This window comes from Electrona antarctica (assembly GCF_951216825.1).
Source record: "Electrona antarctica genome assembly, chromosome: 20".
In the NCBI taxonomy this organism is placed as follows: Eukaryota; Metazoa; Chordata; class Actinopteri; order Myctophiformes; family Myctophidae; genus Electrona; species Electrona antarctica.
In genome coordinates, this window is record NC_136801.1 from 26,697,983 (window position 1) to 26,711,737 (window position 13,755).

At 45.9% G+C, this 13,755-nt stretch overlaps 1 protein-coding gene across 2 annotated transcripts in view; it reads right to left on the reverse strand.

Annotated features, from left to right (window-relative positions):
* Window positions 1–13,755, reverse strand: part of sspo (SCO-spondin) — a 113,465-nt gene that overhangs the window by 54,172 nt on the left and 45,538 nt on the right. For both annotated transcript variants that reach the window (XM_079490337.1, XM_079490338.1), the window contains exons 70-90: window positions 13,036–13,272; window positions 12,697–12,867; window positions 12,216–12,471; window positions 11,985–12,031; window positions 11,649–11,819; window positions 10,549–10,683; window positions 9,994–10,130; window positions 9,359–9,453; window positions 8,761–8,810; window positions 8,440–8,604; window positions 7,807–7,977; window positions 6,807–6,886; window positions 6,080–6,249; window positions 5,730–5,776; window positions 5,166–5,366; window positions 4,453–4,623; window positions 3,897–4,097; window positions 3,365–3,464; window positions 2,624–2,844; window positions 1,247–1,399; window positions 498–664 (exon numbers count right to left, since the gene is read on the reverse strand). In XM_079490337.1, the coding sequence (XP_079346463.1) occupies window positions 498–664; window positions 1,247–1,399; window positions 2,624–2,844; window positions 3,365–3,464; window positions 3,897–4,097; window positions 4,453–4,623; window positions 5,166–5,366; window positions 5,730–5,776; window positions 6,080–6,249; window positions 6,807–6,886; window positions 7,807–7,977; window positions 8,440–8,604; window positions 8,761–8,810; window positions 9,359–9,453; window positions 9,994–10,130; window positions 10,549–10,683; window positions 11,649–11,819; window positions 11,985–12,031; window positions 12,216–12,471; window positions 12,697–12,867; window positions 13,036–13,272 (3,146 nt within the window). The remainder of the gene's footprint in view (window positions 1–497; window positions 665–1,246; window positions 1,400–2,623; window positions 2,845–3,364; window positions 3,465–3,896; window positions 4,098–4,452; window positions 4,624–5,165; window positions 5,367–5,729; window positions 5,777–6,079; window positions 6,250–6,806; window positions 6,887–7,806; window positions 7,978–8,439; window positions 8,605–8,760; window positions 8,811–9,358; window positions 9,454–9,993; window positions 10,131–10,548; window positions 10,684–11,648; window positions 11,820–11,984; window positions 12,032–12,215; window positions 12,472–12,696; window positions 12,868–13,035; window positions 13,273–13,755) is intronic.

A 13,755-nucleotide genomic window follows, 5' to 3' on the forward strand; every position in this document is an offset into this window, starting at 1 on the left:
ACTCAGCAATGAACAAAGATCAGTAAAGACGTTCTGAGGAACTTCACTTAAAAGCACAAACCAGGAGAAAGAGAGGCACACACACACACGCGCACGCACACACACACAATAGTCTTTGTTGTACATCAAATAGCGAAAATAGCAGTGACTGCAGTTAGCCGAGGAGCCAATTATAATGTGACCGTCCCTATGGCATCTACAGAGCCGATGCATCCCTCCAAGTTATACTGTAGGATTGATGTTGCTTGGGTTACGGCCCGGGAAGGAGGATTCTTGGAACCAGCTCTTTGCAAGTCAAGTGGCAGAATACTGTTCAGTACGCCTTTAAAATACTCCACAATCCATACCTAAGAAGTAGGTCAATGTGTGTTATGGGGGTTCTTGCCATTGGTGGGCTTGACCCATGCCGAGTATGAGTATTTTAGCCTAGTACAGTATCTGTTCCCGGGCCCCGCCCGCAACTCTGGGCTTCTAGATGATTCAGGGTAAGAACCCACCTGTAGACAGAGTCCATTGTGCTGGTAGGTTTGCTTGGGACAGTGGCAGCCCTCCTCACAACCGTCTGAGTAGCAGTCCTCCCTGCCGCTGACCTGGGAACAGCTGAACGGACAGCCCTCGCCGCGCTCGCACTCTCTGTACAGCCTGCCTGGGGGACAGCCCACCTCTGCAACACCACGGACAGACATGTCAAAACGCAAGACAGATAGTAGCGCCGTAAGGAATTAGATTAGTGTCATTATTATGAATAGGGCCTATCTATTTAACGCCGGCTTTACCCCAGATGCCTCCACATTGAGATGAATCAATGTGTGAGTTGGCAGAATGAGAGGGTGGCAACCGTATTTCACGGACCGCTCATCGGCCGTGACTAATGACGCAAATGACAGTATGAGATGAAATCAGTGAAGAGGAACAGCTAGGGGGGATGGAGATGAGCAACTAGAGTAATATATGAAGCATATAATTAAGGAAATAAAAGACAGAAAAATTTAAAGAAGAAATATTGAAAGAAAGAAATACTGAAAGAATACTGAGATAAATAAATACATAAAGAAATACTGAGATGAAGAAATACTGAAAGAAATATTGAAAGAAAAATTGTAAGAAATAAATATTGTAAGAAATAAATACTGAAATAAATACTGAAAGAAAGAAAGAAAGAAAGAAAGAAAGAAAGAGTGAATGGATGTGTACTGTAAATGGATGAGTGAGTACAGTATGTGCTGGGCGTAGAGCGTAGACTCACCGAGGCAGACCTGGTTGTTGCAGGTCTTACTCTGCCTGCTGAGGCCACTGCAGGGGGCAGCGTTGCAGACATGAGAGCGGAACTGCACTCCCCCACCACAGGTGACCGAACACACAGACCACTGTGACCAGGACCCCCACGGACCTGCCGAGTCTGACAGGAGAAACACACACACGTTTGGATGAGCCCCCTGTAAATGTGAACAACAAGTGGGGTCTCAAAGTGGGGTCCGGGGACTCCTAGGGGTATATTGAGGGAGTTCCAGGGGGTTAGTGGTGCATTCAATTAATCGATATGGCAATACATCGATCGACACTTCAGACGATAGGTGAATCGATCGAGAAGCTGCTGTATCGATATGGCAATAAACGGCATGAATTATCTGGGTGATCAGTGTTGACAAACGTACCTCTGTTTAACGTTATCAAAGCCCCCCTTGCAAGTTGCAATGCACTCCCTTCCCAGACTCAGACCCCTTGTTAGGATGTTTAGACATTTTATTTTAATTTAAAGATCTCTGTGGGCCTGAAAGTGTGTTATTGTATTTATGCAACGTACCATAGTCAATATTTTGAATAAACGTATAATCGATATATATCGATATATATCGTATCATGGCCTCTGTATTGTGATATCTATCGTGAGATTGCAAGCAATATCCAGGGGGTCCTCTGCTAAATGATAGTTAGAAACCAAATGGGCGCTTTCAAAGAAATTAGAGAAACGGCTGGATAGCACTTAGTACACCCGCCTTCTAATCAAAGTCATCTAATCATCAAGCAAAATCTCTCTTGGAAGAGCCACCCATCGACTTCTCTAATATACGGCAACCTTCCCTGTGTTTCTTCACTAGTCCGATCCAGAAGAACACAGTTTACTGGCCACTGCTACAGAGCTGATCATGAGGTTATATCTTCCCTTCTTCTCTGGAGTCCTGCCTCAAAGCAGACCAGAGGTACAAAACATTCCCTGATGTCATCTCTAGGGACACATGCATCAGTAGGCAGGAACTGGGGATGGCAATGAAGGACCGGGAAGTCTGGCATGGCATTGTGAAATCCATGATTTCACAATGCCATGCCACGAATTGTTTCCGTTATGCTTTATTTGCTTTACTCTCTATTTTGTCGACTTGTCTACATGCGCACCGCGTCTTTGGCACATAATTATTTCCACAGTTGATCTCTCCCTTAATGAGGGCCAATTAGTGTCACTCCACAAATGCATTGCTTGGGTTCAGGTCAGGCCTGGATTAAAATACAGTGGGAAAATACAGAGACTTATCAAAGACAAACGTTTTTCACCAAACAAGAGGTTCACATCAGGCCAGTTCTGTTTCTGCATTAGCTGGGTGTGTACGGTGAAAGACCAGCGTACCTGTGCAGGTGTGTGCGTTGCAGTCTTTCTGCTGTTCGGCTGCGCCCAGGCAGCCCCGCCCCCCGCTCTGAGGGGCAGGGTTGTCACACTGACGTTTCCTGAAGTGGACTCCGCCTCCACATGGACGCGAACACTCGTTCCAGCCACCCCATTGGCTCCAGCCCCCATCGACGTGGCAGCCGGGGACCGACTGACACTGCAAAACCCCGGCCTCACATGTGCTGGAGGAATAGTGAAGAAGAAGAAGAAGAAGAAGAAGAAGAAGAAGAAGAAGAAGAAGAAGAAGAAGGGCACACAAAACATGGTAAAGACAAATGAAGACAACTATATCTGAACAATTACCTCAACTACGCCCAAATAGTATGTCAGTATGCAGGCTATCAATATTATTATTTATTAATGTCACCCACTCAAAATATTATTGCAGTGATTTAACAAAACCTGTGAGGATAGTGTAAATGGCCCCCAAAATAACTGGCAAAAAAGGTTCCATTGATTCAAGGTGGAATATAATCGATTGATTGACACGGCGGCCGAATGGCTACCGCGTTAAGTGGTCTGATGGGTGGGCCGCGAACTCTTTCGAGATTTTCAAGTAGGCCCTGATCCGACCTATGCTTATAGGTCTGTAACTGTACACTGTCTGTAACTCTGACAGTGTACGAATGGAACCCGAATGGTCCTTGTTTTACCATTTGCGGTGCGATTCTAGTGTCCCATGTGTGGTTTAGTGTACCGTACCAGTTTTTACAGTCGGTAACGATGCTGTCTCCTGGGTCTGCGTACTGCCAGTCAATCCCTCCAGGCCACGTCCAGGATGCATTGTTGAAGCTTAGACCATCTTCAGACAGAGATACAAGTCAGAGAGAAGGAAGAAGAAAGAATACATTTACTGTAGATGTCGTGCTAAAATATTGTCATGTCAATTTACTTTTATTAACTTTTATTTAGCACGCAGATAAGGGTCATCTAATTCAGTGTTTATCAAAGTGGGTTTCCGGGGACTCCCAGGGGCCCTTGAAGGGGTTCCCCAGAATGATTGATGGACCCGTACAGGTCTGTAACTCTGACGTGTACAAATGGAACCAGTTGGTTTCATTTGTACACTGTCAAGAGTTTTGGCAGGCCACAGACAAATGCATAACAAACTGGGGGTCCTAAATTAGAAAGGTTTGAGAACCCTAATTGGCATCAGTCAAGCTAACATGTAAATATAGTATTTTTGACCTCTTTTCAGCCAGACAGGATAAAGGAAATGTCTCGTATAATTTACCATCGGCGGTGCCGTTGTGGTACTTGCAACGACACTCCTCCCTGGGCACGCACCCACCGTCCTGCAGCACCATGTCACCCGGGCAACCGCAGGTCCGCTCGCACCCTGAGGGTTCCAGGCACTCCGTGTCGCCATGGAGATCCGAACACGAGCGTGGACAGGGTTTCCCACAAGGCCAATCTTCTTGTCCGCCGCCGCATTCTGCAGAGCACAGGGTGAAGTTGACTTATCCCATTCAGGCCGGACGTCGAAATTCAAAAAGAAAATCTAAATCATGACAATTTTCTGAAAGATTTGAGGCACATTTTAACGATTTTTCAAAAGTGACACCTACAAGCTATGAGCTTGTAGGTTTTTTTTCAATGGCTAAATTATAACATAATGTTTAAAACACCAAAAGGGGTTCCCGACCAAAATGGGTTATACAGCTGAATAAATGAACAGCGAAAATGTTCTTTTATTATTAGATTTTGGGAGGTGTGGGACCTTATGTGAGGACCTTATGCCCTGGCTTTCTCTAGCCTGTCCAAATAAAACTGCCCAGTAATGAGCTGACCTGTGCAGGTGGTGACGTTGTCATGGCAGCCGCGGCTCTGTGTGCCTTCTCCGTGACAGGGAAGACCTCCGAAGCGAGCGGGGGGGCTGTTACAGTGCCTGACGCGCCTGGACGAGCCCTCGCACGCCTCGCAGTCTGACCACGGCGACCACACACTCCATGAGCCGTGAACTACAGACAGAGAGCGATGAAGAGAGACAGAGACAACAACAGTGACATACGATGAGATAATGAATTATGAAACACAGAACTTGTGTAAGGAGGAGAGAAGAGTGACACAGCAGAGCAGATGAACCAAGCAGGTAGTAAGAGGAAACAGCAGGATAAATAAATGAGTTAGTCACAAAAGTCGGGCAGATCCATCTTGATCAAATGACTATAGAGATAATGTGTACCGATTTGCCTTCCACCTGGCGGAGACAATAAAGCAACAGAGAGGCGAAGACAGACAGATACCAGAAAAGAAAGGATCCAATGCAATGATAATAGATATCCTGGCTGTCGCCACAGAGAAAAGCCCTGTAAAACCAGCATTACTACACTCTGCCCCAACATGTGGCACTCATTTACACAAACACACTCAAAGTACCACAATGGGAATAAGCTATCTAGTTTTTTCCGTTACTTATTTTGACAGATATGTACAAATATGCACTGTAAATATAAATCAAGTCAATGGCATGGGTTATAAGAGGCGTGTGGGTTTTGCCTACCAGGACAGAATGAGATGACAGGACAGGGCTGTCTCTGGATCTGAACCCCGACTCCGTTGTGGATCTCATGCTCTCCTGGACAGGCCGGACCTCCGGCCCGGGGCTCAGGACATCCACAGCTCCTGTAGCGAGACACGGACTCCGCTCCACATGTCCTGGAGCAGGGCGTCCAGTCCGACCACTCACACCAGTCACCTGGCACTGGAGATGGTGGGGTTAGAATATTGTGGTTAGAATATTGAAATATATCGTCCCTGTATTTTTGGTTTCCTCTCTGAAAGCTGAAAGCCTTTGAGTCAAAAGGCCCAATCGAAATACACCACGTTAGTGACATCACAATATAATCCCCTCCCCTAACCCCTCCCCCTTTATCACCCAACAGCTGTGGGTGTGGCTTCAGTTCAGGTGGATCATCACCACCCACCTGAAAACGTACGTGCTTATTCAAAGCGCTTTACAATGGTCCATCCATTCATACATTGGGAGGTGTCAGTGTGTGTGTGTGTGTGTGTGTGTGTGTGTGTGTGTGTGTGTGCGTGTGCGTGCGTGCGTGTGTGGACTCACCTGGACAGATCTCACTGGTGCAGTTGAGCCTCCCACCCTCACAGGTACTGAAACAAACACCACACAATATAATAAAATATTATATTGTTATATTATAAAATTATATATTAGTTATTTTCCCCTCATAGCTTTCTACTTTTCCTTTTGATCCCACATTCTTTCAATGCCTACAGTGTGTAGTGTACACATGCAAAAGTGGAATGTATTGGTGGACTTTACACGTGTGTGTGTGTGTGTGTGTGTGCGTGCGTGCGTGCGTGCATGCGTGCGTGCGTGCGTGCGTGCATGCGTGCGTGCGTGCGTGTGCGCGCCCGTGCATGAATATGTGTGTGCGTGCATGTAATCCTAACCAGTTGTTGCATGTGTCGGGGGCCGCGGTGGTCTCTCCAGGCTCCAGTCTGAGTCCGGAGGTGAGGTCCAGACAGGGACAGTGGTCTCTCTCCACACACAGCGTACCGTTGGCCGACAGGACCTTGCCCTCCGTGCAGTAACAGCCTGCCTCACAACGCCACTCACAGTGCTGCATGGGATGGGGACACAATCACACCACCACATCTTAATCGAGAAAAAAGAGGAACTAACCAGGTGCTCAACGGAGATAGCAAAACGTGATAATTATAAAAAGGTGCTCACACGGATCAAAAACGGGATCAAGACATAGATAAAAAGAGAAGGATCCGGGCACAAGTTAAAAAATGAAGAACGCCTTTATTAAATTAAATTTAATAAAGGCGTTCCTCATTTTTTTACTTTGTGTGCCCGGATCCTTCTCTTTTTATCTACATCTTCTTAATCCTTTAAACCCACTGGTTCCAAACAGTGGGTTCGGGACACATTTTTATGGGTCCCTTTTCATGTACAAAAAAGTACATGAATTAAAAACAAATTAGATGATTTTTTTTCCCTCGAAATTTCATGAATTAAGTCAAAGAAACTCTGTTTGAAAATAAATGTCTGAGAAGTCTATGGGCTTTTTACTATGACGTAGTAGTGGGTGCCCCCCCCCAAAGGTAAAGTAACAGCTTTGGAGATTCCGACAGAGACGCTACAGTATGTTGTAATGGTACTACTACTCACTGCCAGGTCATCACAGGAGCGAGGACAGGAGGGCCCACAGCTGCTGAACACGGTCCCTGGGACCTGGGAGCATGGGGGCACTGAAACACACACAGAGAACATACAGTTGGGTGCCACCGATATTGTCCCTTATCATTTGACCCATTTAGGCCTGACCTCAAATTTTTTAAAAATCCTTCTAAATCCTCCAGTTTTCTGAAATAAATATTTTCACGATTTTTCAAAAATAGCAGACCTACAAGCTCGTAGCGCGCCACTCGGTGGCGCGCTATGAGCTTGTAGATCTGCTATTTTTCAATAGCTAAATTATAACAATGTTTAAAACACCAAAAGGGGTTCCCGCCCAAAATGGGTTAACTGTCCTTTTGCATTTTACTAGCAGGGGTGGTACAGCTAGTAGAGCAACACAGACTTCAAAATGTCAGTTCTGTAGCCATCCTTACTATATACAACTGAGTACAGGCCGTAACGGAGCCACACGCACTTACGCTCATGGCGCAGTCACGCACTTACGCTCATGGCGCCAACATGAAGATATTTAAAGAGGTCATGGTTACATTGTTGCTATATAAATCACCCACAGTCCTGATTCCATTATTAGCCCATCTCAGCTATGGGATAAGGAATATTAGGATTTTCCCATAATGGTGTCTTTCTCATCAGAGACGTATCTATCCTCAATAATTTATGCGATTCCTGCCATGCTTCAAAAGCACTCAAGATAATAGGATTTTTCAGGGGAGTTAGGCCCAGGTCTAATTGTTCTATATGTAGCCATTTAACCTATAATCAAACCTTAAAGGACCACTTCACTCATTTTCATAGAAGCCATTGTTCTCGCATAAATAAAAAAAAAAGGTGAGACAGAAACTGAATAGGCAAAAATGGTACCATATTATGAGCATTACTGTGAGGATCAATTATGTGCAAATTTGAAAATGGGCGAAGCGATCCTTAAGATCCACTCGTTCATCCATTCATTCGTTCAGTCTTTGCATACCTGGGCAGTGGTCGGTGTTACAGGCTACGACCTCAGTCCCCAGGCCCTCGCAGTAATTCCCGTCCCCCTCCGGAATGGGATGGTCACACTCTCTCCTACGGCTTCGGACCCCTCCGCCACACGACTTGGTGCAGTCTGTCCAGGTGGTCCACTGTCCCCAGTCCCCGTCACCTGGAGGACAGACAAGACGACATGACGCTCACCAGCTGCTTGATGGCTTCTAATGTTGATTTTTCTATGGCCTCCCCGCAAAGGTGGCACACGACTGACTGACCAACATTTGAATGGTATCGTATTACGTTTCATTGTTGTTACAACGCCAAACGTGAAATATTGTATTATATATGTTTTATCCTTGCTTCTGGTCAGACTTAAATATGATATGCATTTTCACTTTTGCAAATGCATTGGTGCATTTTCACTTTTGCAAATGCATTAGCCATTTTAATAAAGGCTTTTCACCTTCTCATACAAGAATGCCTTGGTCTCGTCTTTTTTTGCATGATATGCACTGATTTACTTTTGGAATTATTCAAAATTGTATTCAAATTTTGAATAATACGTGTATGGGTGTGTGTGTGTGTGTGTGTGTGTGTGTGTGTGTGTGTGTGTGTGTGTGTGTGTGTCACTCACGGTCACAGGGGACAGACACACAGATTTGATCCTGGCGGTGGGACCCCGGGCAGGGCAGGCCTGGAGCAGCCGAGTTGGGACAGAAGCGGTACCGAGACTGGAGACCCGCTCCGCACGACACCGAACACTGACCCCATGGAGTCCACAGTGACCACTGTCCCTCCACTGGTGTGGGAGGGAGAGGTTGAAGAACAGAGATAGAGTATTAATAATATATCGTCATCTCATTCCACTGTCCGTTAGTGAGATACACCTTGTAGAACATTGTGACAGGGATAGTAGTAGCATTGTGACAGTTGTTGATGCATGCGCTTCTCTTACCGTTACAGTTGAGTTGAGTACAGTTGGTCAGCTTGCCGCCTTCACAGGTACTGTGAATAATAATGACAGGGGCTAAACATCATCACGTTTACCGTCACACACAAGAGTTACACTATGGTGTGCTTTGGGCTAGAGAAAATAATGATAAATAATGTATTATTTATCGTTATTGTCCAGCACAAGGTTACAAAGTGCTTTGCATAAAATGAAGATGTATAAAATAAAATAAGGCTTATAACCTTAAAATAGCCTTAGTTTATACACTTCTCCTGCATAATATGATTATATCTTTTCGAGGGGCGCTAGCTAGAGGACAGAAAAGTGATGATGCAAATTGTGATTGGCCGGAATTACATTGTTGATGATTTGATTGGCTGAGCACGGAATGTGATGTATATGATGTAGTATGATGTAGTATCACGGGTGTGATTTTTTTCTTCTGTTTTTAACTCTTTATACAGCTAAATAAAACTAATTAAAAACGCATGTGCTTATCCAGATTAGCCTACACACCGAAGCCTGCAAAAAAAAGATGTACTGGTGGGATTAAAAGTAGCAGTGGGTAAGTACAGCAGTACAGTATGTATTTTTTAATTACCAGTTGTTGCAGTCTATGGTGACTGTGGATCCAGGCTGGTACTGCTCCCCATCCACGTGACACAGACACTCCGATTCCAATACACACACACCATGCTGCGCACATGGAGACATGAAAGGTTAGTGCGTGAGCGAGCGTGTGTGTGTGTGTGTGCGTGCATGCGTGCGTGCCTGCGTGCGTGTGCATGTGTGATTGTAGATCGAATCAAGCTCAGCAGGTGAACAGTGACCCCTTGTGGTTGAATCATTGTATTTCCACAGTATAAAAGTACAAATAATTGCATGTAAAGACACATGATTGTATATTTGTGTCTCTCTACTGCAGTGGTTCTCAAGGTGGGGTTTGGGGACCTCCAGGGGTCCTTGAGGGCGGACGGGAGGGTGGAAGAATTTACACTGGGAGAGGAAGTGGAAGAGTGGAAGGCACGCTACGTCACGCTGCCCCTCAAGTGATTACTGGCCAATCACAGCGCATCTTTTCCGGGACTTACAGACCCAAACATGCGCTCTGTGACGCACGCTCATGCTTCCGCGGGGCTTCGCAAGGAATCTCGGGATTTTTTTGCCCTCCCTTGAGCACATACGCTCCAGAGCCGAAAGGGGCGTCTACCTATATATGTCTATGTGTCCACCAACCTGCAGGACGCTCCCATGAGGACACTGGCAGCCTGGGGTGCAGTTCCTGCCGAGGTCCATGGAGATGTCAGAGCAGGACACCGGTCCCTTCACACACTGTGTCCACTGCTGCCCTGGGGGACACCTCCTGCCGTCACCTAGAGGAGCACACACACAACACAGGCAGACGTCAGTGAACGACCACAACCTGCTGAAAAACAAGCAGTGATGTAATGGATAAACTTTATCCATTACTCAGTCATAATCCACTAACTACGTGAACGCAGGCATTCCCATATGCTGGGGAAAAGATTCTGCTAAAAATAGCAGATGTGCGAACTCACGACACATCCCAACGTGACACGCTGTGAGCATGTAGATCTGCTATTTCGTCTGGAAAAAGAAGGGGGGCTAGAAAGGACCCCTCGTCGAGAGTCCAGTAAATAAAGTATATAGGGTTTCAAAGTTAAACGTTAAAACCAGTACATAGCTCTTAGCTACGGTAGCTAGAATCCTGTGACACAAATAAATGTAAAATCACTCAGTGGTACAGTAGAAATCTTTAGTAACTCCTACCACATGGTGTTAGGTTACAGGCGCTGAATTGCTGAGCGGTGCCGTGGATTCGGAGCGGCCCGCGGGTTCGATTCCTATAACCTCCTCCACACGTCACAGAGCACGCTGACCACGAACCCCATGGCTCCTTCACACCTACAAAGACACATCACAGCTCAATTAGCTGACTTGCAGTACAGGATTTACAGGTTATTTTTTGTATTTAATCTACAAAGGTTTGTGTTACAGTGGTCTAAAAAGATTTCTGATGGGACTGGAATGATATGCACAGTGCAGTGATCCAAGAGTTCCTGCAATTCTTTCAATGAAAGATTTGACCAAACTTTGACCAAACTCCCTTTATTAATGATACTACAAACAACATTTTAGCCACATGATGGCTCACTACACTCAGGTCACAACACCACTGTGGCACAATGTTCCTTTATTGAGTTGCATCTACAAGGCAACACTCACACATGCTTGCCTCCAAGTGTCTCTAAAGGGTTCCACTCCCAAATTACATCTGTCAGTTTACAGATGTAAACAAAACCTGACAAAATTATTTAAATTATTACTTCACAATCATGATATAGTTGTTGGGAAAAGCTCTGTGAAAGCATATTTTCTTTTTATTATTTGTCAGGATATATATATATTTTTATCTTTAATGTTATTCACTGAATGCAGTAATGTGCTTGATGTGTTTAGAACAGTGGTTGTCAACCAGTGGTCCGCGGACCACCAGTGGTTCTTGAGGGGGTCCATTTAGCTGGGTCCCCAGCTAAATGGAGAGTTGTTAACCAAATGGAAACTTATAGATTTTTAACTCTTGAGATAAAGAAGTAACCCTCGAGAGAGTACATTTTTGTTAAACATCAGTATTACTAAAATAAGTAAATAATTAGAGAATGTAGAAGAATTTTTTTCTCGATAAGCGGTTTGCCTGTTGTCTATCCTGCAGCATGGAATTGTGGACAAAATCTTATTAAACGTTTTTTGGGTCCGAGAGGCTAAATCTCATCAAATGGTGTTCCGTGGCTTAAATGCCAAACGAATAAAGGACCTTGATATGAAAAGGGCTGAAAACCACTAGATTAGAAGGTTTCACGTCCTCTCACCATAGCAGGGTTCCAGGCTGCAGGTGTCCATGCCCACTCGCTCTCCCTTACAGGGTCGACCCCCAAAAGCCACGGGGGGATTGGTTCCAGAACGATACCTCCTCCTCACGCCCACGTCACATGATCGACTGCACGCGCTCCAATGGGTCCAACTGCTCCAACCGCAATCCACTGGGAAATATGCATGTAAATTCACAAAGAAACACAAACACACGAGAAAGTAAGACAGATAGAATGTGAGGAAGGGACATTGAAAGAGAGAGGTGCAGCAATTCCATTATTCCATTACAGTGTTCCAAACAAATACTGGCCAGATGCATTCACATAGCTACTAACCCGCACAAGGAGCACTTCCACACTCCATTTCTCCATCAACACAGGTGCTGTTAACACAAGGAACATACGTTATTTTTTATTTGATGTTTTTTTCTCATTTGGCTCACTTGGTAATAAAGCTACAGGAATGTGTTGTAAGTGTACTTTAGTGGATGCATTAAGGCTATGCCTATTGCCTATATTAGTTTAGTATCAACTCATTCGGCAAGCGCTCAGACGTATAGGCAGTACCAGTTGTTGCACGCGTCGACGGGCAGAGTGGCCCCGGCCGGGTGCGTCTCTCCTTGGTGGTAGCACGGGCACTGTGCCAGGGACACGCAGCTGCTGTTGAGCAGATAGGAGCCAACCTCACAGTAGCAGCCGTCGTAGCACTTGGTGGCACACTGCACCTCCGTGGACGTCATGTCCAGACACATGCGGGGGCACGCGCCCCCGTGAGCCTGGCAGTGCTCTATGGTCATGTACACCATGCCCTCTGGACACACGCCTGAGACATGGGAGGCAAGAGAGAGGGGAGTTGTGAATTGGAATGAGTTAACACTTTACAGACGTATGCAAGGCTAGACTTACTGACACGCACACTATGCTCACGTCACACCCTCAGTCAGGTCCTCACCATTACATGAATCCATGCACTGCCTTCTCTAGATATTTAGTTTACATTATAAAATAGAGGACAGACAAACAGACAGAGTATCTCTTGTAGCAGTACCTGAGCAGGGATGGGAGTTGCAGTCTCGTGTCTGTATGTGTGGCCCGGGGCAGCTGATGCCCCCATGCTGTGGGGAGGGCGAATTGCAGAATCGCTCTCGAGTCTGGACACCAGAATCGCACTCAGACGAACACTGGGACCAGGTTGACCACGAAGACCACGCTCCGTTTACTGGAAGAATAGAACCATGTGAGATGAGATCATATAGCACAATGTTGTACATTCCCAGTTGTCCAACAAAAGCAATCATACAATGTATTGGTCATACTGTTCAGGGAGGGAAGGATGTTGTGTTGTGGCTAGTGTGTGTGTGCATGCATGCTTGCATGCATATAGTACCTGGACAGTGTACGGTATTACAAGGTTCTTGCTCCTCGCTCTCTCCATCACAGGCAGGGTGAGTGTGTGTGTGGTTGCCATCGGAGTACACGTGCTCAGCGTGTGTTGTGACGTTGTTGTTGTTGCTGCTACAGACGCGGTAGCGTCGTCTGAGTCCCACGTCGTCCACGTCGTGGAAGCACGTCTTGCTGCACTCAGACCAGGACGTCCACCTGCTCCACACGCCATCTGGACGCACTGACAGGACCACACTACATAAACATCTGGACGCACTGACAGGACCACACTACATAAACATCTGGACGCACTGACAGGACCACACTACATAAACATCTGGACGCACTGACAGGACCACACTACATAAACATCTGGACGCACTGACAGGACCACACTACATAAACATCTGGACGCACTGACAGGACCACACTACATAAACATCTGGACGCACTGACAGGACCACACTACATAAACATCTGGACGCACTGACAGGACCACACTACATAAACATCTGGAAGCACTGACAGGACCACACTACATAAACACCTGAACGCACTGACAGGACCACACTACATAAACATCTGGACGCACTGACAGGACCACACTACATAAACATCTGGACGCACTGACAGGACCACAGTTTATTATTATCATCTACGATCTCCGAATGACGGAAGCATTTGAAAATTGCGAGAGGCAAAAGTCTGGCAACGCGAAACTACC